Here is a 23009-nt window from a genome sequence, read left to right as displayed (position 1 = left end):
ACAAACAGAAGCTCTATACTTCATTCTCATGGTTCTTTTTTCTCAGACCCCAAGTCAAGGACTTTAAAAACCATTTCCAATCAACTCCTCCGTCAATTTCCTGTGACAGGGGTAATTTTATCTCTGAAAAAGGATGGGTGTTCCCACAATAACCTCCACGGTTCTTATCAGACATGCACCGCCACTGCCACTGAAAAAAGGAAACCAATCCAATCATCTGATATTTTTCTTTTTTTTTTCCCCTGTGAATAGAGGAGTATCTCAAATTCAGCAGATCAGAGCAAAAAGTGATATGCATGCAATGTTCCCGAAAATAACAGAAAAAAAGGGCTTTTACTTGTCAGACTCCAAAATGAAAGGAAAAGACTGCTTGTGACATCGTAAATATTTCAACTTTTAACCATCTGAACAACATCACAGAACTTTCTTTTAAGGAAAGTTCTCCCAGAGTTTTCTGTTTTCATGAATTTATAAGCAAGCACGTCCTGCAACATGAATATTGTAACACAGTCGCTAAGCTAGTTAATGTCATTGACAGAGTAAATTAAACCCACATTTGTATATAAGTTTTCCCATTTTCCCATTTTGGATTAACTGTGGTTGGGTGGAGTCAGCTCCATTTTATCTACAGTAACGTCAAATATTGTTTCTCTTTTAGCTTTTGTTTTGGTAAATAATGAGTTTCCATTCTTTTTGTATTACTGTTCATTTTGAACACCTGGAATAAGACCATTTTTTATTATGTTATGGTTTTGCACCTATACTAAAATAAGAGTTGACGGCCGGTATTCTGTTTTCATTAAAGTTTGTATGTGTTTGTACGTGTGCACTTGTGTGCTACTGTTTCAGAATGACAAATAGAGCATGCTCAAAAGGTCAATGAAGCAATCATACATGCTTTAGTTTACCATCTGCCTGCAGTGCCTCATGGGGTACGGTGACCCATGTCAAACAGCAAGAACAACACAGAGAAGTATAAAATCAATAATTTCATTAAAAGAAAACTCAAAAACTTCTTTGACGAAATGAATACGCCTTTAGGTTACTTTGTCGTCTCATTCCTAACCTTTTAACATAACGTAGGGTCAGCTTCAACAGACAGGGTCACCTCTGACCGCCACTTTTCAATGCAAAGGAAGCTGCTCTGCAGCTGCCTGTCGCCACTTTTAGCTCAAAAGTAAGGGAAATCTTAAACTTTTGCATTGTTGGTTTCTTGTACCCTTCATAACTAAATATTTAAAGTTAAATATATCATATATTGATAAATGAATAGCACAAATAAATAGAAACTGAAGGCTATCCCAGTAGGTAAACCGTGAACAAGTCACCAATTCATCACAAGGCCAAAACAAAAATAACCAAGATTAAAACAAAGTCACAATGCACACTTGCACTCATAGACAATTTAGAATTCCCACTTGGCCCACAATGGATGGTTTTAGACTGCGAGAGGAAGTGGGAATAACTGGAGAAAAAGTGTAAGAGAACACACAAGCACAATCAGAACACAGAAACTCTGGAGAGAAAAGTCATGATTTGAACCAGGAAACTTTCATGCTGTGAGCCAAAAGTGCCCCCTGCCACATAACTGTGCCCCTCGTGTCCTGTACTGTTAATCCCAGTCTTTACATCCTCTTTTTCTGTAGATATGAAGTCAACCAAGCAATTTCCTGAAGCCTGTCTAAACACAGATTGGCCGACGTGTAAAAGCATATCAGTGGTGACGTGAACCAAACAGGTTGAGGAGAATATATCAGTCATTTTATTATATCTTAAGAGATGCTTTTACCCATAGTGACAGAATACTTATATGAACACGGATATCTTATATATAAACATATAACTACAAAACGTTTAATATAGAAGCACTTTCAAAATTTCCAACTTGTCCAAAAACTACCTTAGGTGCAGGCCTATCAGCAAAATCCGCAGTTAAAAACATGATGGGGGGGCTTTCAATCGTAGTTGTGCAGTTCTCTGGATTAAGCTGCCCGCTCAGCTGAGGGTGATTATTATCTATATTTACACAAACTCAAAACAAAACCTTAGTTAATAATTGTGTCTGAATGCATATCTACCTGTACAGTTTGTTGTGATAGCTGTAAGGCATCTTAAGTGTGCCTATAAAGGCTTTTTTATGTATAATGATCCATACATTATATTGCTTGCTTGTTTCTATGTTAGGTTATTGACATTTATTGAGTAAACTGAGTAACAAATTCCCATAGTCATTAAATCATTAACAGTAACTTTAGAAGACAGTACCATCAGTGGCACTGGGTTATAAAAATGTCATGAATTTCAGAAGTTCAGTGGTTTGTAGCTAACTGCAAAAAATGCATAACCTCAGTGTACCAGCTGATGAGTCATTCAGACATGGCAACACTGGGGATCAAACCAGAGAGCGCTAGACCTGTGTTGGGCTGTTAAATGCTGCACAGCCTGAGCCAAGGCAGTTGTAGTAGCATTTTTATTATTTATTTTAAATATAATATCATTTTTTCAATTTCAAAATAAAGGCAGTCTTTGCCCTCCGTACATTCTTACTGCAATTCCAGGACAAAAGTACAAATTTTACTTATACATACAGTACTTGGTAATCTACTTCTGGTTAGTAATAGTTAGCAATCACGTCTCCACAGGAGTGCCCCAAGGCTCGGTACTTGGGCCCCCTCTCTTTGCCATATGCGTCACCTCCCAAAACCAGATTATCTGCTCAGATAGTTTACCATATTACTGTTATGCAGATGATATGCAACTATACCAGTCAGTCCTGCTAGATGACCACACAATCCCACAAAAACCTCAGTGTGCCTCTGCAACCTACTGTATCTGCATGGATGAACCAACATGACCTTAAGCTTAACTTGGTGAAGTCTTAGTTATGCCTGCCCATCATTCAATCAGCCAAAACATCTACATAAACTGGGTTTACTACTGTTGCTCCTGTCCAGGTTACAAAAAGTGACTTCCAGGTTGCAGGTATTGGCCTATTCCTATTCCTGTGCTGCAATTATTAGAAGAACATCCACTGGCCTCCCCTGTCTTAACACAATGTCAACTGTTCTTCTATGTGGTTCCTTAATAGCAGAACTAACTACCAGTTGTCACAAGAGCAGGGCTATTTCTCTTTATGTTCAGGAAGCTCTTTAAAACTCTTCTCTTACAAGATTACCTCCCGTTGTAATTTTAGTCATCTTTCCAGCTTCTTAGCGTGCACCAGAATGCGGTCTTAACTGCACCTACTTTGTTTAGCAAGTTCACTGCGGCTTGATTTTTCCTCTGCTGTAAGTCACTTTGGATAAAAGGGCATGTTTGATGTGATATAATCAAAGAAAAGTCAGAGCACGGACAATTCTACCACCACTTTGTTTTGTTTTTTTGTAGCATTACATGCTATAATTAAGTCCCTATAGCCTCTTTGGAGGCAGAGCACTTTCAATAATAAAAGCCTGAAAACCAATGTTGTAGAGCCCTTAATAATACATGGAGCAGGGGACAAGTTACACGTTTTTATGAGCTGTCACTGTAAATAATCCATTAAAATGACTAATTTTGGTGAGGGTTCAGTTTATTGCATTAGATCAGCCAGTCTCCAAAGACATATTGGAAACAACTTCACATTTTAACATGTGTTTCTTAAACCTTGTAAAAGGTTCAACTTGGTTCTCGTGGGAGTTTCACCATGGCATTTCATTTCAGGCCTCTAAGAAAGGCTGAATAATCACTTTCTGAGTGAGTGTGTCGTTGTTTATAGCTGAGAAAGTTCCCATAGCTAAGGATGCTTTGGGAAGAAAAGGTAACTTTTAATTTCTTGTTTGTAGTTTGAAGTTCTTTTTGAACTTTTTACTTTGTTTTAGCTCAAATAATAAGGTTTGACACAATTGAAAAAGCAGCAGCTTGAGAATTTACACAACTGGTACCAAGGTATATTAAAAGAGCCTCGTGTCCTATTCGCACTGGACTAAAATTAGCCCTGGACCTGCAGTAATTCTGAAATTACACCATGACATCTGAATCTGGTTCTGTTCATTCACAGTGGACAAGTCTGTATTTTACTGTAGTTTACAGACATTGATCCCAGAAGTGACGTCGAAGGATTACATTTTATTAAATGATTACTTTTTATTTAACATTCAATTTGAACATTGAGCTAAAAGTATCTGATCAGACACTCAAAGGTTAGATTTCTGTGACGACACGTTGTCGTTCTTGTGCTCATCTGGACTTCTTGTAAGTCTCTGTGTGAAGCTAAATGTTGATTAATTTCTTCATGTTCACCATTAAACAATATGGGGTGGATGGAGACTGACGTTGTAACATAATATCTCACTTTGGACCGCAGTTGCCAAAATTAGGCCGGGAGAGAGGCAGAAAAGACGAGAGGATTTTTTTAATTTTTTTAAGATTCCAGCCATATCATTGAATTACTGTAATGTGCATTCGGACGGGATTAAAGTTATCTCCTGACCTGTGTTTGCTGAAGTAGGCTGGGTAATTTGCGGTGGAATTTTTACTTTACAAATCACAGACATGATGCATTTGGATGACATTATTGTACCTTTTCTAAAAAGTAAGTAAAAAAGTCTGTTTGGAACAGCTGGTTTGGTAATTAGTTGTTTCACTCCACTCTTCCCTTTCACAAGCTGTGCTTCTCCAGAAATCCACGTTACAACTTTAAACTACTCACTTCAGCCCAAGAAAGAACTCAATCGTTGATGTTTTACTGTGTGTGATAATACACAGCATGCTGACATTGCACGTTGCTCTTACACACAGAACTCATCTCCACCAAAAGAGGTGAAATAATCTCTCAATGAGGAATGTGAAGCCGTCAGGGTTTGGATTCAGTTTTGGTGTTTCTGTTAGGATCTGAGTTTGGTTTAACGTTGGTGTTCTTGGGTCTTGCCTCTGTATTCTTTTGCTTCTGCTAACGTCACTTCCTCTTTTACTTTGAAGGGCTGTCTTTGTCTCTTTGCCTTCTGTTTTACTTTCCTTGGCCTCATCTGCCTGATTGTTTGCACCTGTTTCTCATCAGCCCGGTGAGTATATCTTGTCTTGTCTTCCCCTCCTAGGGTTGCCACCCGTCCCGTAAAATACGGAATTGTCCTTTATTTGAGAAAAAAATATTGCGTCCCGTATTGAACTAATACGGGACACGATTTGTACCGTATTTTCATTAACTTTTACACCATATTCTAGTTGAATTATTGAAATAAATTAACCTTTACACCATATTCTAGTTGAATTATTGAAATAAGTTAACTTTTACACCATATTCTAGTTGAATTATTGAAATAAATTAACCTTTACACCATATTCTAGTTGAATTATTGAAATAAATTAACTTTTACACCATATTCTAGTTGAATTATTGAAATAAGTTAACTTTTACACCATATTCTAGTTGAATTATTGAAATAAATTAACCTTTACACCATATTCTAGTTGAATTATTGAAATAAATTAACTTTTACACCATATTCTAGTTGAATTATTGAAATAAATTAACTTTTACACTATATTCTGGTTGAATTATTGAAATAAATTAACTTTTACACCATATTCTAGTTGAATTATTGAAATAAATTAACTTTTACACCATATTCTAGTTGAATTATTGAAATAAGTTAATTTTTACACCATATTCTATTTGAATTATTGAAATAAATTAACTTTTACACCATATTCTTCACCTGTAGGCTATATTACATCTGGGCTGATGTGGACATACAGAGCATAGGAGGATATTTCAGTTGCTAGTATGGTTGGCTGTCTGTACAGTCATGCAAGTTCAAAGCTATTAAAGCACTTTAAACTTTAAATCAAAGCATTTTGTTTTTTCATATAAAATAAACACATTTTTATTCAGTTTAGAAGTTTTGGGGCTTTTTTTTGGCTCCTGCGCTGCTGAAATCAGGGCGTCCCTTATTTCTATTTCTGAAAGGTGGCAACCCTATCCCCTCCTCCCTGCTGCTCTGTCTGTTTGCCTAGCCTTTTTTTTTTTTTTTTTTTAAATGTCGTTGAATCTCTTTGCTTTTTGTGTAACTTGTTTGTGTTGATTTTTCTTTTCTTTTTTGGGGGCGGGGTTGCTTGCTTGCTTGGCTTGGCTTTGCTTTGCTTTGCTTTGCTTTGCTTTGCCTTGCTTTGCCTTGTAGGGCTTTATGTTTAAAGGAATTTTCCTTTAAATGACTACTCCTGCCTCCTCCTCACCACAGCTTAGGAACACAGGAACAACAAAATCATACGCCATTCCAACTCTTTGGCTTTCACACAGTTCACTGAGGCCAAATAAAGTTGTTACAGGGGCAATTGGCTGTGTGTGGGATAAGAAGAATAAAACATCCCCTTCTGTGTCTCTGGGTAACTTTGAGCTGATACATGCAGACGTGATTCTGTGGAGGCTGGTTCAGGAAGTCATCTCTTGTAATGATCACCTTTTCTTTAATGCTCTCCTAATGATAGACGAGTATCCTTAGCTCCTTAAATAGATGGACGGATAAAGTAATTGGAACAAACCATGCCAAGGGGTGAAAGTGAGATGACTGCCAAGAGCAAACTTCAACATTGTTGAAGTATATCCTAGTAAAGAATACCTTCTTCTGAGTATACAACCATTGGAAATCAAAAAAAAGCAAGGCCGGGCTAGTGTAAATGCTGAAGTGAAGTGCTTAAAATAGTGTTTCTCGAAGGTAAATGCACAAGTCATATTTACGTCTCTACAATTTCCACTCAGAGCAGATCCAAACAAACACAATCTGGCTCCGTGGCCGCCTCAATCAGTCTGTAATAATCATAATCATGCGTAATTAAGCACACGTGCACCCAGCAGGCGAGTGGCACTCGTTAACCTACAACCTCATTGAAGACTCCATGCCTCATCAGAGAAGACACTCCCCATATTCACGGCGTTCATGCCTCTGAATACCCTCGTGGCTCACCGGCACGGTGCAGTGATTATGCTAATTACTTTATTATTCCGGGGAGATAATAAGTCAGCGTGAAACAATTTAAATCTCAATAGATAATCAAATTAGATACCTGGGTAAGGATAATAGGAAATTTCAGACTGGGGAGCAGAACGAAATTAAAGTTTGGAAATTCATTATATATGTAAGATAACGAACGTTGGGGGTCTGTATCCTTATCTGTAATTAGACTGAGATAAATCTCGTCCAGAACAAAAGCGAGCTTGAATAAGAGCAGTGGAGGAAAAACAGCAACTTCCGCGCTCACCTTGAGTTTTTCGTAGCGGTCGCTCAGTGCTGCCACCTGGTGGTCCCGGTGCCGTCCAACCAGCTTGCACAGGGAGCAGATGAGCTGGTCGTCGCTGACACAGTACATGTTGACCTTCTCCTCCTCGTGCTCCAGGCACTGCAGCCCCCGCAGGTGGGAGTCCGGCATGGGCTCGATGAGCCGGTGGCCCGTGAAGGGCTTCTTGTTGGGGTGGGTGGCCCTCAGGCACTCCTCGCAGTACGACACCTCGCACGTCACGCACGTCTTCACGGCGTCCTGCGGCGGGTCCTGCTCGCAGAACTGGCACTGGACCGGCTCCGGGGGAGTTCCCGGGCTGGACATGGCGGCGCTGACGGGAACCAGCGCCAGGCGGTTGCCGCCTTCCTCGCTGGGGGAGTTGGGCCCGCTGTGGGGGGCGGGTAGCGGTAGCGGGAGCCCGGCGGAAGATGAGGCCCGCTGAACTCTGTCAATGATGTTCTGTAAGGTCACGTTTCTCTTCAGCCCGTCTAGTCCTCGCTCCGGACTCAGGGAGATGACATATCTACAGGTGGGGCACTGGAAGGCGCCGATGCTCTGAACGGACTCGTTGGTGGCGCAGTGGGAGACCAGGATGCGGTGGGCGCAGCCGAAGCACAGGCTGTGGGCGCAGGGGAGCAGCAGCGGGTCTTCAAAGAGCTCCAGGCAGATTGGGCAGGTCAGCTCTGATTCCAGAGTGTCCATCCTGCTTAGAAGAGGCCAGGCGGGACCAGGCGCAGCGTCAGCGAAATCCAGGAGAGCCGCTCAGCTGTCTGGAGCCCGGAGACAGGGAGGTGGATGGAGGGAGGAAAGATGGAAGACAAAGCACAAGGAGTTTGTGATTAAATGGTGGGAAACTGCTTATTTCCCCATACTTTCTTGGTCGGCCTTGTATCGCAATTGAGCAGCCAAATGAATGCAACTAAAGAAAAGCAGAACGGTACGGGCTGGTTTTAGAGAGTTGTGTTAAAACCTTAACTAAAGTCACCTTCAATCCTACCAATGATAAAAAATACGTTTCATTACAAGAAAATGGATTACATGAGACATATTACTGTTGAAAAATGTTTTCAACCATGTCTTCAGGGCTCAGTTTAAGCCCCCCCCCCCCTTTTTTCTGCAGGAATACCTCCTTTTTTAGAAATTGTTGTTAAATCTTCATGCTGTCCACTTCAGAGGCATAGCAAATCCACCAGACATTAAATAATAAGTTATGGGTCTGTGATGTCACAATTCCCTGCAGATCTAAACGGCTCAATGAGACATTTTCCAAACTAGACCACACCAAAGTTTCTGACGAGGTTGCATTAAATCAGTTTTTGAGATGATAATGACTTCAAACAACAATATAAATTGTATTAATCAGGAGAGGAAATGCTTTTTTTTTCATAATGTTCCCTTTAAGTTAATCATATTCAATGTGACTACTTGATGTTGGATTTATTTCAGTTGGTTTGCTTTTGCAAGTGGAAAATTTAATCTAAGTTGGTTTGTAATCTTTTTTAGTGTGGAAAGATTGAAAATGTAAGGAAATGCAATTATGAGACTAGGCAGGATGACCACGGTCCAGGACTCCAACCTGAGACCTGTTGCTGCCTCTGTAAACCAGGTCCCCGCTCGTCCATTTAAGCCTTTTGAAATGTGAAAAGTATTTTATAGTTTACCCTAAAGGGTTAATGACATTATCAGTTGTGCAGCTGCAAGTAGTTGTGTTCTTGAATTAATGAATACTTGATCTTGAAGACCGCCATCTTGCAGCAGACGCCAGAATTTCAAGCGATGTAATCACATTCAAGCTTAAATAAAAAAAAGAGTGCTATCGGACTATATTGGCATAAATCTGTAAAGTAGCAGCTTACTCTCTTTCTGTAGTGGATTTGCAACAGTAGCTTTGAGAGAGAGAGATACTGTGACTGTATTTCCGTGCAGTAGCTCGTATAACACATGTTTAATATTATATATATATATATATATATATATATATATATATATATATATATATATATATATATATATATATATATATATATATAATGTACATAATTGACTGGACAGTTTTACTTTTTAATGAGTACTTGAGGCATATTGTTAAAATGAGGGTATACTAAAGTTTATTTTTGCAAAACAAACTTTAAATGTTTTTCAAACGTTACCATTTGAGTGGAAATGAGTGGAAATAGTTTTGATACCTGCTGCATTAGTGGCAGTCACATCTGTAGTAAGTCAATAATTAGTCCACTTTTTAAGAGTCCTGCAGAGAAACTGACTCGTTCTCCCCATCTCAGCATTCCAGGTATCAGGTTTCCTGACCTGTGTTTTTCACTGATCACTGATTGCTCTTGAGATTGCAACTAGCACAGTAAAATGGCAATATCTTCCATTTAAGTGCAAATTGTGCCTGGTGGGTCTAATAGAGAGCGAAAAGCATTAGCGAGATGGCAGCATACGTCTTAAATGACGGACTGCGTTGAAGCATCTGGCTGAGGAAATACCAGGTAGTGACCAATAATAGCACTTTATAGCACCATGAGCCAACAGGGTGATAAAACACATACTTAAACTGTCTTTTTAAAGACACCCATGTACAGGATGATGCATGGAAGTTACTTTTCTTAAACATTAAAGCTCACAGCCAAGACGATACAAACAGGCTCCTTTTTTCTTTACCCATGAGCCTAATTGGAGCTCTATAGATCTCACGCTGCAGCGCCCACACTGACACCAGATCCGTGGTGACAGGGCCGGGGATAACAATCGGCGCCGTGCGACAGGCGGAGCACCACGGAGGACAAGGTGGAGAACAGCAGTTCATGAACAGACGCTGAAATAAACCGCCTGCTGGGTCTTTGTTGAACATTTCTGTACACGAAGAGACATCTGTCGAGCAGCAACTCCAAGAAACAACGCTGCTCTTAGGGAAGAACTATATAGAACATAACAGCAGTGGTGTCAAAGGAAAAAGCTGTTGTCTGAATCAGATTCCCTCATTTTAGAGGGGGGGAGAAATCCAGCCTTATCTCCAGCGAGTGGCATTTTCAGCAGATGTCACTGTTGACTGAGATTACGGTCTGGGTGCGTGAGAGCAGCCTGCTCAGAGTATTCATTCCCTATCCTGTCTATGCATGGCTTCCTCTCATCTTCAGCGAAAGAACAAGCACCGCAGATAAACCATTCTCACTCGAGCTCTCTGCAGTGCAAGCAACTTCGCTGTGATATATCAGGCTAGATAGTCATTTACGCTGATGAACTGCAGCGGCAGAAATGGATTAAAGCAGGACGCTTGAGCGCAAAGACGCTTTTTTAGATGTATTACAGAAAAGTAAACGAAGCCAAGCAATCTTTATCTGATATTTCCAAAAACAGATAAAAAGCTGAGTGTTAAAATGAAGCAGACGTCGGAGGATAAAGCACAGAAATGGCGTGGCGGAAAGATAGAAGTGATTCAGTGCCGACACACTTGGAATGAAATGTGTATGTGTTTGGAGACTAACATGTCCTCGGGCGAGCAATCACTCTCACAAGTACCTCCCTCTAAGGTTCACACACATCGCTTTACTCAAAGTCCCACAAAAGCTCACAGCAATCCCTCTCTGTTTTTTTTTATGACGCCACAGAACTTTTGTCAGTGAAGCTGAATCTTTTTGATAGACATAAAAAAGTTGGCAGGAGTATATCAAAGCCTGCGGTATTTTAGCCTGCTGGTCTCTTTTGGACAGCATTGATATCACTGGAGCTCTGTGGAAAGAGGAAAAAGTCAAAGCTGCTCAAAAGATGAATTACAAGGTTTAGTTTGGGATTACTTTTTTGCTGGAATTTAATCTACTAACAAATTTGACTTGTACTGCGATAAGAAAAGGCTGTTCAAAAGTTTTTGAGGCAGTTAAAGATGAATTCTTTGCATTTGAAGTAGATATATGGTATTATTTGATTAATCTGCAAAATATTTTGGTCAAAATGCTGCAAAAATACAGAAAAACATTTTTTTTTCCGCCTCAATTTTGCAGCTTTATTCATAGCAGCTCGTTTTTAGGGGGCAGAGTTATTATTCCACTTGACTCCACCTTCTCAGCAGAGCCTTTCTCATTTGAAATCAGTGATATAACTTTGTGCAACCCAATTCAGAGATAAAGTAAAGCATCATCATTTGACATCTGGAGTTAAAGATGACGAGGTGTAATAATTCTACTCTGATCTGGATCTGTGATGTCAGTTTCCTGCCAAGTGAATGGGTCGCAGACACATTCAGAGTCGGTCTGTGTCGCACAGCCAAGGTACAGAACATGCACTATAATTATAACCTGCTAGTCGGCGCAGCAGGTTCATTGATGTTGTTTACATGTGATTTATGCTACATATTTCTGAGTACTTCATCATTTTCAAGCCAGATAAAGAGACTGTCAGTAAAAGTTAAAGTTGGTCAACATTTATCAGCTTCAATTGAAATAAGAGATGCCTAAATTGAGCCATTGCCATATGAAATGTACAAAGAAAGAGTAAACACAAATAAAATCTCCATACTTCAAACCACAGCACAAACAAACCCATAACTCCATCAATCATTTGGTGCTGTTAATACAACGCAACATAAACAATGAGCACGTATAAATATTAATACATTAACATGGTAGTCAATGCAGACTGACTTGCTTATGGATCCAGCCTCTAGTGGCCAGTCAAGGAACTGCAACTGATCTTAGTTCCACATGAGTTAAACGGTTGGCGCTTAATTCCAATGTAGAAACATCTGATGATGCATGTATGTTTCTATAGAGGCCACGTAATCGCTTCAGTGTAGGGTCTGTAGCTAAAGTGGATATTGAAGCATACAACACTGGTCGCAAAGAAATTGCCAAGGTTGTTTTATCTTAGTTTTTAATTTTTATAACTTATCACTTCAAACACACAATTCTGTGCTTTCAACCACATAAATGTGACCTCGTGAATGATTTTGTTACAAGATGGGCCCACAACGACCAAAAAGCAGGAAATAATTTTTAATTTAACAGAACTGTGTAAATATGCAATTCATTCAAATGTTCAATTAACTAGGAAACACAACTGATAATCTGTTAAGCTTGGTCAATTTATAGATGGTTCCCTGAGGCCGTATTCTTTCACTTTAATCATGCTTCCGTGCAGTCCATTAAATACGGAGTGTTTAGAAACCAGTTTAGTCTGAATAAATGAAGCCTCCCTCCAAATAAGGGTTTATTCTGCAAAGTGAGAGGCGGTTACATTTCCTGCTGCCTCGGCCTTCCGAGAAGAAAGGATTTTTTTTTTCTCTATTTGTTTTCCTTTCATGGTATTTTAACATTTTATTCAGGTTTCCAGACAAAAACACAGAACAGGTGGCTTTGACCCACAGTGGTTGAAGAGCTGACTCATACACGATGAGGGTGGGATTTGTAACACGTGCCGATGCCTCATTTCTGGCCAGGAAAAAAAAAAAAAATCTTATTTAAAATGTTGTCTTTTTGAAATCAATATCCTTAACTTCATCAAACAGGGGCTCGTAGAGTAATCCAGATGAGAGCGCCTGTAAGAGCATCAATAACACCAAGGACACCTACCGCCGGTGGGGTTGTGTGCTGTTGAACACGGTCCAAAGTAAATGGCGGTGCATTAATGAAGTAAGTTTTGGCTGGGAAGCTCCGGGGACATTTGTTATGCAGTCAGTTCCTGCACTCCCCCGTCAGCCAAGCAACACACAGCATTACAGAAGCAGAAAGTACCAGGAGGAAGAGAAAAAAAAGAACAAGAACAACTTCCTGACAAAACCGGGAAAGTTAGACGGTGATGGATCTGTGAATGTTCAATGGTTGACAGCTATAGAACCTGAAGGTGCTTTAAACTATTGGAAATAAATCATAGGCTACAGAAATGTACACTTAAAAAATAAAAATACAAGCTAAAGTATGAGCCTGTATAGACTCCCACGGAGACACACCGGCAGATAAGATGAGGTGAAATGCCTCTAAGCACACCGTAGGTGACACTGTTGAACCATGCATTGAAGTGATGGAGCACAAAGCTGAATAAAGGAAGGGAGGGGGGGGCAGAAATGCATTAGGAAGGCAAGAATGTGAATGAAGGGGAGGGAAAACAGCCATTTACAATGGAGGTGGAATTAGATAAAATCCAAGTTGTTTGTTTTTCCCACCCCGACTTTGTGCTCTGACTGTCAAAGCTGCCAACGGCCCGTCTGCTGAGCTGGCTCTGAAACGTCAGTACCGGCACTCTTCAGTGGGGGGCAATACTAGGCTGAAATCATGGAGTTCATTGTGATTCATCCTCATTCACTCCGTCTCATCAAACAGAAACAGTAAATTCTTGCGGTAACAGTGAAACAAAGCATACCTTCTTTGACAAATGTCACATGAACAGTATATGATGTATGTTGTTCTCAACATATGCAAATTTGCAAAAGTACCATACTATTTATAGATGGAGAAATCTACTTGCTGCCACTGCAGCTGTTATTCATTATATGTCAGTATTTTTCTCCCCCTTTTCTTTTTTTCCCCTCCAAATTCCAGTCTGTGGGTTCTAACTGGGGATAAAGTGTTATTTCTAAAGTCATTACATGTAATCTGAGTTTTGAGCTTGAAGTTGCCTTCTGGCTCGATGTGGGGTCATTTCCTTCAGCTCGTTGAGCGTGAATGTCAAAGCTAGCAGCTAACAAGCAACGAACCTAACTGGTAGACAGACAAACCATTTCCTAAGATTCAGACCTTTTTAATCATAAAAAGTAAAATAAAATAACAGGTTTTTTCAAATGAACTAGATTACAGGGTCAGGCTGAGTTTACTTGGTAACGTAGCAGCATGAGTAGACTAGCATTAGTTAGCAGGTTTTTAATCACACAGATTTACACATACAAAGTTACTTTGAAACGATTTGCACACTTAGTCACAACATTTAAATGGATTTATGTGGGCTTGGAATTGTAAAAATATCCAAAACCTTGTTTTTTAACCTTGCTCGCTTTAGCTCTGATTGAGCTAAAGCTAGCTCCACTGTCGTTTCTTTGAATTGCAACAAATAAAAACTCAAAAATTCCAGTCTGAACAGTAGCTAAATCCATATTTTTCCTCCACTAGATAGTTTAATCTTTCAAAACAGAAATTACTGAAAACGGTGCTTCAATTTCTTGTTATCACCAAACTAAGCTGCACCAAATCAAGCTTATCAAGCTAATAGCTGTCCCCTGTTATGTTTTATTATTATTCAGAAAACTTGAAAGCAGAAATATTTGTGCCGTAATGCTTCTTGGTAAGAAACCTGATAGCAGCTGCTAAGGTTCTGTGAACATCTGGACCTGATGGTGACCTTTCTCAAAGAGTAGCCTAAGATGACGCAGGAGGATGTTTTTTTATTTCAGAAAGATGAATAAAATGTGATATTTTCTTCTATATTTTTTGGTGTATGTATGAGTTTATGTCTCCACCCTTTTTTAAGTATTAAGTATTAAAAAAGAAATGCACTTTTAGGGGTACAAATGTCATTCCCCTGCTGTCTCTCTGAAATGTCTGCTGCTTTTATTTTGGAACAAAACTGCAGTCTTTGATCCATAAATGTCAGCACCTAACCTTTGCAGTTTTGCTTTTTTTCCTCTTTTTTTGAACTCTTCAGCTATTTGAGCAGTGTAAAATCAACCCACACTTTCATTATTATTGCAGTTTATCCGCTAGCTCCCTGAAAAACAAGCATCCTCGAGACCACAAAATACTTCAATGCAGAAATGAAGCCGGTTTCGACTTTTGATCTCCCTGTTCTTGTGTTTTTTGGGGCCTTCCCGCCCCCCTGTCTGAGCCCTACTTCTGAATCTTTCATTAACTCTGGATTCATGAAGGTAGCAGCTTCCCCCTCCACTCGCAGTTTAAGCTGCTAAAATTTTCATAAGTGCTCTTTCTGTCCATTTTCTAAAAACTGATTCGACAAGAGCACCAAAACAGAAGCACGATCAGTCTGTTCTTTAAATGGAAAAATAAACGTGGTTGACATAGTTTTACAGTGTAAATAATACACGAAGCTCCTAATAATGCTGATATACCATTAAGATGACTAATTGTGGGTTGTGGGCCTGACCACCCTTTTTTTTCTTTTCTTATTTTCCAGTACCACAGAAAATTGCTGAATTAATGATACTCCTCTTTAGATTCTCTATCAAGGGGACTTTTTTATTTAAAGTTTTTTAGGAAAATTAATATTTCAGTTACGCCCGAGCCTGGGAAATTTAGTGGAAAAAAGATGCACTTCTCTACGCCAGTGCAGAGAGAGTCCGTGGACGGAGCCGTTTAAGTAAATTACGTAAAATAACCCAGAAGGCATTACATTAAAGACCCAAAAGCTACGTAACCACGAGGAAAAAAAAAGCACATTTGAGTTCAGAGGTCCATTTGGAGATTTGACGAGAGCGACCGTGGCAGTCTGCAGTGTAGCACCAAGAAGTAGGTCATCCCCATTGACCTGGCTCACATAATCAGCATACTCTGAGTGTATGCGTGTGTGTCGCTTCATGATCTCGCTGTTCCAATTCTCTCTTAACTCGCAGGAGGCGGAAAAAGGCAAACTCACGGCGAAACGTTAGGTCGGGACCGAGCGAACGAACGAAGGGCAAAACGTCTGAGGCCGGAAGCAAAGATGATATCTGCCTGTCTTCGCTGATGATGTCACTTTCAAGGCTCGTCTGGTCAAAATTCAAAGTTGAAATCTGATCTGAAATATGTTTACATGGACATAATGGCAAGAAAAGCAGATTCTAGCTTCTTTTTTGAGGTGGTTTTTTCAACAAAATACATCTTTTGAGTCTAATCTTAACCTACTTCCGGAACTGGAGCATCAAAAGAGATGGTGCTTAATTATTCAAATTTTTGTGGAAAAAATGTTTCATTATTTACATGTGGATGTGGCTCGATAGATAATAAACCTATACGAATCGCCTTACCTACAACCTCCGAACCATTTGACACCTTTTTTGTTCTGTTTTTTTATTTTTTATTTTAATCTCTAAGAATTTGAAGGTTGCCACAACTGCTTACTGGATTTACGCAGGAAATTGGACGGGGGTGGGGGGGTAATCTGCTTTCATTGCTGCAGTGGATAACTGATGCCAGATTAACCTTTGACATAATGCCACAGTTTAGAACGCGTGTGCTTTACAAGGGTCGTGTAATCCTTGCCCAAGTTGATGAAAATGTACCCTACAAACTGAGTTCTGCTGAAAAGGATCCCATCAAAGAGGGTTGTCCCGCTGTCACGGCAACCATATTTTCCGCTGGGTTTCCAAAGCCGTTATTGGTTCCGGGCACTGCTTGTGGGAAGCCTGTGATAAATCATGAAGTGCAGGTTTTAGGGAAATGTATTTAATATAGTTTGCAGCCTTGCTTGCAGGTGTACTGAAGCCTTAAATCCAATTAGGACAGAAGAGGAGAAAGCGTATTTGCCCAAAGCTAAAACCATCAAGGTCCAAACTCCACGTTTCGAAAAATGATAGAAAAAACTTCTAGCTTTTGGTGAGGATTAGATCCCTATGTCTTCTTCTATCCTCTGTCTCACTACTGCAGCTGTACACCGAGGGGCGGCGGAGTTGGGGGCCTTCAGCACATTAACAACACTAACATTTGCCACACATGCACACGTTTTATTGTCTGATTCCAGAAAGCCAGCCATGTTTCATCCCTAATCCGCTTCCTACCACGCTGACTGTGACCAATTGCAGCCTTTCATGGGTTGAACTGGTCAGTCACACATAAAAGGATTGGCTGGTCAGAGTCTGGGATGCAGAGACTATTGGTGATTATGACTGTGATTTAAGTGTGTGTGTGTGCGTGTGTGTGTGTGTGTGTGTGTGTGTGTGTGTGTGTGTGTGTGAGTGAGTGTGTGTGTGTGGCGGGGTCTGTCTGGGATCCTGCTTGCGTGACCCAGATTGGATACAGTGGTGCATGAGAAATTAGGTGCGTTTTGGCTGGAGATTATGAAAGAGAGGAAAAACATGTCTGGTGTGGTCAAGGACATATTTCTCCCTAAGACTTATGAGAACGAAGTAAACATCTTACTTTTAAAGGATTTATTTAAATTATCCTCTTACATTTTAGAGGGATTTACCAAACTGGAAACCCTTTCAAAATAAAAGCTTTCAATTAGCAAAGCCTTCCTGTTTTTTTGCAAGCTAACAAAGTACAAGAAAATGAAAACTGTATGTTGTTCTGTATTTTGATCCCATCTTATCATCACCATATGTCCCAGTCGGGCTGTTGTTGGCTGAATGAGGCTTTGACACGCAAATCCAGTACTTCCACAGTTGGATCAAGTGGGATTTATTGAGCCCGGCAATGAACTGGTGACCAACCCAGAGTCTGCCACACCTTTAAGACCACCCGTGAACTTCAATAGGATTGAAGTGGATATGGGAAATAGATGGGATTTGAGTGCTTTGAACTTTTGGCTTTGCTTCAGTTTTGCTTCCTTGGTTTCTAACTGGAATGCCAAGCCGAGATGACATGCAAGCTAAAGGCACTGCAGGAAAACACCCAAGGGAGAGATCAGCTGGATCGGCCATAACACAAACGTTGTCACTTGAAATGCAACAGTAACTGCTATTAGCATGTTTTGCAACCTTGAGAAGTCAACTCAACATCTCCCTCCTGCATAAGTGGGGAGACAAACACCAGCAGCAAGATTGAGGCTTTAGCACTGGTGTGCATGTCCAATTGAAACAAACAGGTAGAAACTATTAGTCCTTTTCTATCTGTGTTTATTCAGAGCCAACTGCTTAAAACCATCAGTGAGAGACATTAGGTGCTTGTCTCTGGCCGTGGCCTGGAAACAGGAGCAAAACCCACAAACTGGGTAATCTAGATTGCCCCTTTTGTGGGATCAGAGAGTGGAGGCCGACTAAAAAGAGCATCTCCTGTGCATGTTTATACCATAATCTCTCTGTGAAAGTGGTTTTGAATTCTGTAGATTTGTCCAAAAGTGCCACATCATCTGGGTATGTTTGCACGATAGACTACTATACTGGATCAGAATTCAATTGATTTCTATTTATATAGCCTCTATTACAACACAAGTTGTCTCTAGGCGCTTTCCAGAGACCCAGAACATGACCTCCGAGCAATTATTACATAAACAATGAGTGAATAGCAGTGTAGTATTCAGTTTCAAAAATTACCAGTGTCTTGTGCATGTCCTACTACTTCATCTGTTGTGCCACACTGTAATTGTATGCCGACTTATTCTTCAGAGTTGTTGGTTCTTCTGCTTGAATGTCCTGTGGTGGATAGGCTTCTTGTTTAAAAAAAATAGAGGACATTGGTTACTATTCTTAGATGTTTTTCTATTAGCGGAGGTTCCAGGTAGATCTTTCGGAGCTAGATCGTTGGCACATGTCAACATCACCAGGAATGGCCGAGCAATGGACCTCAGGAACCTCTACGTGGTAAAAAAAAAAGTTCCTTAATACGCGATTTTCCACAAGCAGGAGTTCACGGTGAACCTGCCAGACAGGAACTTTTGACAGGACGAACCGTCTCCTCAGCCGGCGTGTCTCCATGACACTGTAGCGCCACACAAGAACCTTTTGAGTGAAGGTACTGCCGACCACCAGGTGGCGGTAATGCGCATTTTCTACTGTTTGCAAATGGCCAGCACCATAAAAGCAAAAGGAAAAAGAAGAATGCAGCAAACGCACGAACAAACACCACGGCTGTAGCCATTTGAGATTAACAGACCTCTACGTTGGCGTAATATACCAACAAGTCCTGAACTGAATGCTGGTCCATCTATCGTTTTTTGGTCGTAATCTCCAACTGTATCAAATTGGTCCAAATGGTTCAAATGAGTTGTGGTCACATGATTTAGTTTAAGTTGATGAAAAATGAGGTATTGGACACGTGCCAGCTGAAGGGGCTGAAGAGGGATCAACCCTGTTGAAGGTTCCTGTCTGGTGGGTTTACCCTAAATTCCCGCTAATGGAAACACATTTTTGCCTCCCCATCTGCTGCTTTGAGTCTTTGAACTCAGCATCCCTGACAACCTCAGGACTGTTTTACTTTCATGTGTCGGGTCCCTCGCTTGCCTACACTGGGCTTTATTAACAGCTGGTTGGGCTGCGGTTTTATAAGAATTAGAAAATTAACCCCCTCCCCAAACACACACGAACTGTCAGTTCTCCCTAATAATGCTTTAATGGCGTCTTCAAAGTGGGTGCTTCCAAATGGCCAAGTGGAGATGAAAGTGATCAATTTGTGCTCATCTCCTGAAATGCTAAGCAACTTTGACTAGATAATGAAATGTTTTCGGCATGAAAGCGGTCCCAGAGAGCTGGCAAACGTAAAGCGGCATGCATGAACAGAGCACTCGAGGGAAAAAGCCAGAGAATGCAGCATCTGCATGGCTAATGCAGCGTTGCACGCAAGGTTTTTCTCATTTGATGTGATTTTTAGGACACTCCGGAATAAATCTGCAATAATCGCTTACTTATCAGGTTTTATTTGTGAGGTATTAAGTCCGCTGCTGCAGAAATGGCTCAGATTAAAGCTGTTTTTTTTTATCTTTCTAAATTGTTCATTTTGTTTTCTTTTCCTCTGACCCTTTTACCTGAGCATTCCCAGACACTCACACACACCTCACGTGTAATTACATCAAACTTTCTATTATTAAAATTTATTCAACAATTTAAAAGTAGAATATTATGGAAAATCGTTAATGATCTGACTCTTAAAGCCACTCTATGTAGTAATATCTCTTCTGACCACACAGGGACATAATGATCTGCTGTGCTGACAAAAGGTCTGGCGTATCTTTTAATACCCATTGCAGCGTCAGGGCCTCAATAAAATGAGCATTCTTGAGAAGTGCCCCCGTGTGGTCAGAGGTGGTATTGCCCCACAGAGTTGCTTGTTGATCTGCTGCAGCTTGACGAACACCCTCTGCTCTTAAAATGACCACAAGGTATCATCCAATTCATGCATGTAGGAACGAAAATGCAAAAACCTTTCCAAAGTTAACTAGGTACTTCCCAAAGGTACGATTTCAAAAGATGGTATCATGAGACTTCTGCATCATCATCATCATTATTTCTTTGAATGTGGATCTGATTCATTAAAAATTTGGTCACTTGATTTTAGTCTAAAAAGTTTTTGTCTTTTGGGAAAAAAGTAGTCGCTTTCAAACTTAATCAAAAGAAAAGAAGCCGTTATTATCTGCTTATCCTACTTCAGACGCTACATTCGCACCTGCACGATTAAATCCAGTTCATTATCACAAGTCTACAAGAACATACTGTAGGAATATAGTTTTGCAGCAAGCGGCTCCAGGAGGCTTTTGATGATTAGGCGCTGATGTCAAAGTGCCCGTATGGGCCTGATTGACTCCACTAGATGTCACTTTAGAGTACCAGCAATCAACCAGCACCAGCCAGACCAGACCTTATTTACAGCTTGCAAAACTCTCCATCTCAACACTCAAGCATTCCAAAAGCATTTCCATTCAAGCCCATCAGAGTTTTTTTGTCTAAATGTTGTTACAAGCAACACTTTGGCTTTCAAACGCCTTAGAGAAGGTTGAAAACGTATTTTTTTCATAAACATGGAACTTCAACACCTTCAGGAAAGGAGTTGCTATAAATGCATAAGTGTTTTTTCTATAAACAAACAATGAAGAAGCTTGGATTGCGACAGACAGACTCAGGGTTTCTTCTTGCAAGGGACACTATAAAAGTGTTTTATACTCTTGTAAAACATGCTAGTACTCATCATTTCCATATACAATAATGGATACATGCTATTTTGAATATCCTGTACGTCAGTAACAACAGACGTATCATCTTCTTTGTAAAAAATGATCACTAGCAAATCCATAGCATCCATAGCAAAATGTGATTTGTTTTTTTCACTTTTCCTCATAGTTGGACATTTTTGTATTTATATATCAAGTTCTTTTTTTGATATCTTAAATTAAAGGTGACACATGATGTGGAGGGTGCTTCTAAATATACAGTATATTTGGGTATCTGAACTGACAAGTAAATCAACATCTTTGAGTAACAGCAATCAACCAGCACAGATGAAGAAGCTTGTAAAGTTTGATGTCTACAAGTACATCATTCACTGAGTGGCTGAGATTTGCAGAGTACTGTGACATCACAGACCCACAACAGAAGTAGCAGAAGTATCCAGCCTGCTCCTCATTATCTCCACCCAACTTCCCATTGCACTGCATTAGTTGTTCCTCTGAAGTGGGTCATGCTAAGCTGGAACCCCGATTTTAAAAAGAAGCCCACCCTGCAGAAAAGGGGCGTGGAGTTCAGTAGTTAGCTCCGCCCCCATTAAACTGCCTGCTTTGAACAGGGCTGTAAAGATGTAGTTTAAAAAGAAGCTTTTCTCCAGCATCTCCTTGGTATTTTGACCAAAATACATCAGAAACATGTCATTATGACCTCAGGAATTTGCGTCTGCTTTTTACACTCAGAGTATCACAACTCTACTTTGAAAGTAAATACCAAAGAAAAAAAACAATCTAACATTTTGGATGCTACAGCTAAATAAAGTCATATTACATAGTGGTTTTGGGCTATGCTATGAGTCAAGGCAGAGAAATTCCAACACTATAAGAAATGTGAACACGTAAAGCCAGCTTGTTTATGAACATGGAAACAACAAAGCTCATCTCGTGGCTTTTGCAAAGTAGCCAAGTAAAAGACTAAAGTGGCTTGAACTTTCGTATGTATAAACAAAGTGGTTCTGGGTTAGTTAGTAGCGTTAGCTTAGCTCAGACTGTGATCAGATCTCGAGATTTGGGTCGATTGCTGCTCGTGTTTTGGTCGGCTCCGTGTCGGTTTTGTGTTTTGTTTGTGGTTTTTGTTGCAGATTTCCAGTGCTCGACCTGTGCTTTCACTGGGTTTGTATGTGTATATATATGTATATATATTAGATATAGTAATAATGCACATATATATGCCTTAGGTTTGTACCGGCATGGTATCAACCATTTATATGTGTGCAGACAAGGTAAAAAAAAACAAAGTGGTTCTGAAGTTCAAATGCGTACGGATCGTTGGTGTTTCCAACAGGTTGTGGGAGCAGCCATCTATGATGCTGTTTTGTACAAAAATATCTCATCCATAGCAACAAACAGGAGGCCCAATAACACAGGAGTTTTGTTATGAGTAATCACCAACTGTCTGAATTTATATAAAGCATTACATTTATCTCTAATATGATTAGTTAATTGACAGTCGGCTCAGCCAGTGGCTAGACACTATCACTTCATCATCTGTAATCATCCCGCTACTGTGTTTATCGAAGTAATCAGCAGTTTGTGTTGACCCAGCATCGGCTAAACGTAGCAGTAATTGTTGATTTTGCCATCAAGTCAACATGTTGAACGGTATATTCTGCTGTAAAGGTCTGCCAGCTGCTGTCTGGACCGTGTCCGAAGAAAACCCAGGTACGGCCTTGACTATGAGCCTGAATCTGTGCCATCGTCAGGCATCTTCTTGCTAATATTGATTTTTGAAAAAGGACTACACTGAAGTGATACTATTATCCAGATGTTCTATTGCTAAATAGTACAAATACTGGACTTACAAAGGAAATTAACTTGAAATGGAGCCCGTTCAGTAGGGGAGTGACTGTAGTCTGGGTGGTTTTTACCGATCATGGAGACGGGAGACCCTGGGACCAAGATTAAACTTCTAAAAGTACAGTAGCAGTAAGTTGCGGTCAGCAACTTTGGATTTAAGTCCTGGTCATCAC

At 40.2% G+C, this 23009-nt stretch overlaps 1 protein-coding gene across 2 annotated transcripts in view; it reads right to left on the bottom strand.

The window, feature by feature from the left end:
• LOC133424899 (E3 ubiquitin-protein ligase Midline-1-like) overlaps window positions 1-23009 on the bottom strand; it is a 78466-nt gene that overhangs the window by 25558 nt on the left and 29899 nt on the right. For both annotated transcript variants that reach the window (XM_061715476.1, XM_061715475.1), the window contains exon 2: window positions 7237-8024. In XM_061715476.1, coding sequence (XP_061571460.1) covers window positions 7237-7956 — 720 coding nt within the window. In that variant the 5' untranslated portion in view covers window positions 7957-8024. The remainder of the gene's footprint in view (window positions 1-7236; window positions 8025-23009) is intronic.

This window comes from Cololabis saira, chromosome 24, assembly GCF_033807715.1.
Source record: "Cololabis saira isolate AMF1-May2022 chromosome 24, fColSai1.1, whole genome shotgun sequence".
Lineage (NCBI taxonomy): Eukaryota > Metazoa > Chordata > Actinopteri > Beloniformes > Belonidae > Cololabis > Cololabis saira.
This window is presented reverse-complemented; position numbering and strand designations above follow the sequence as displayed.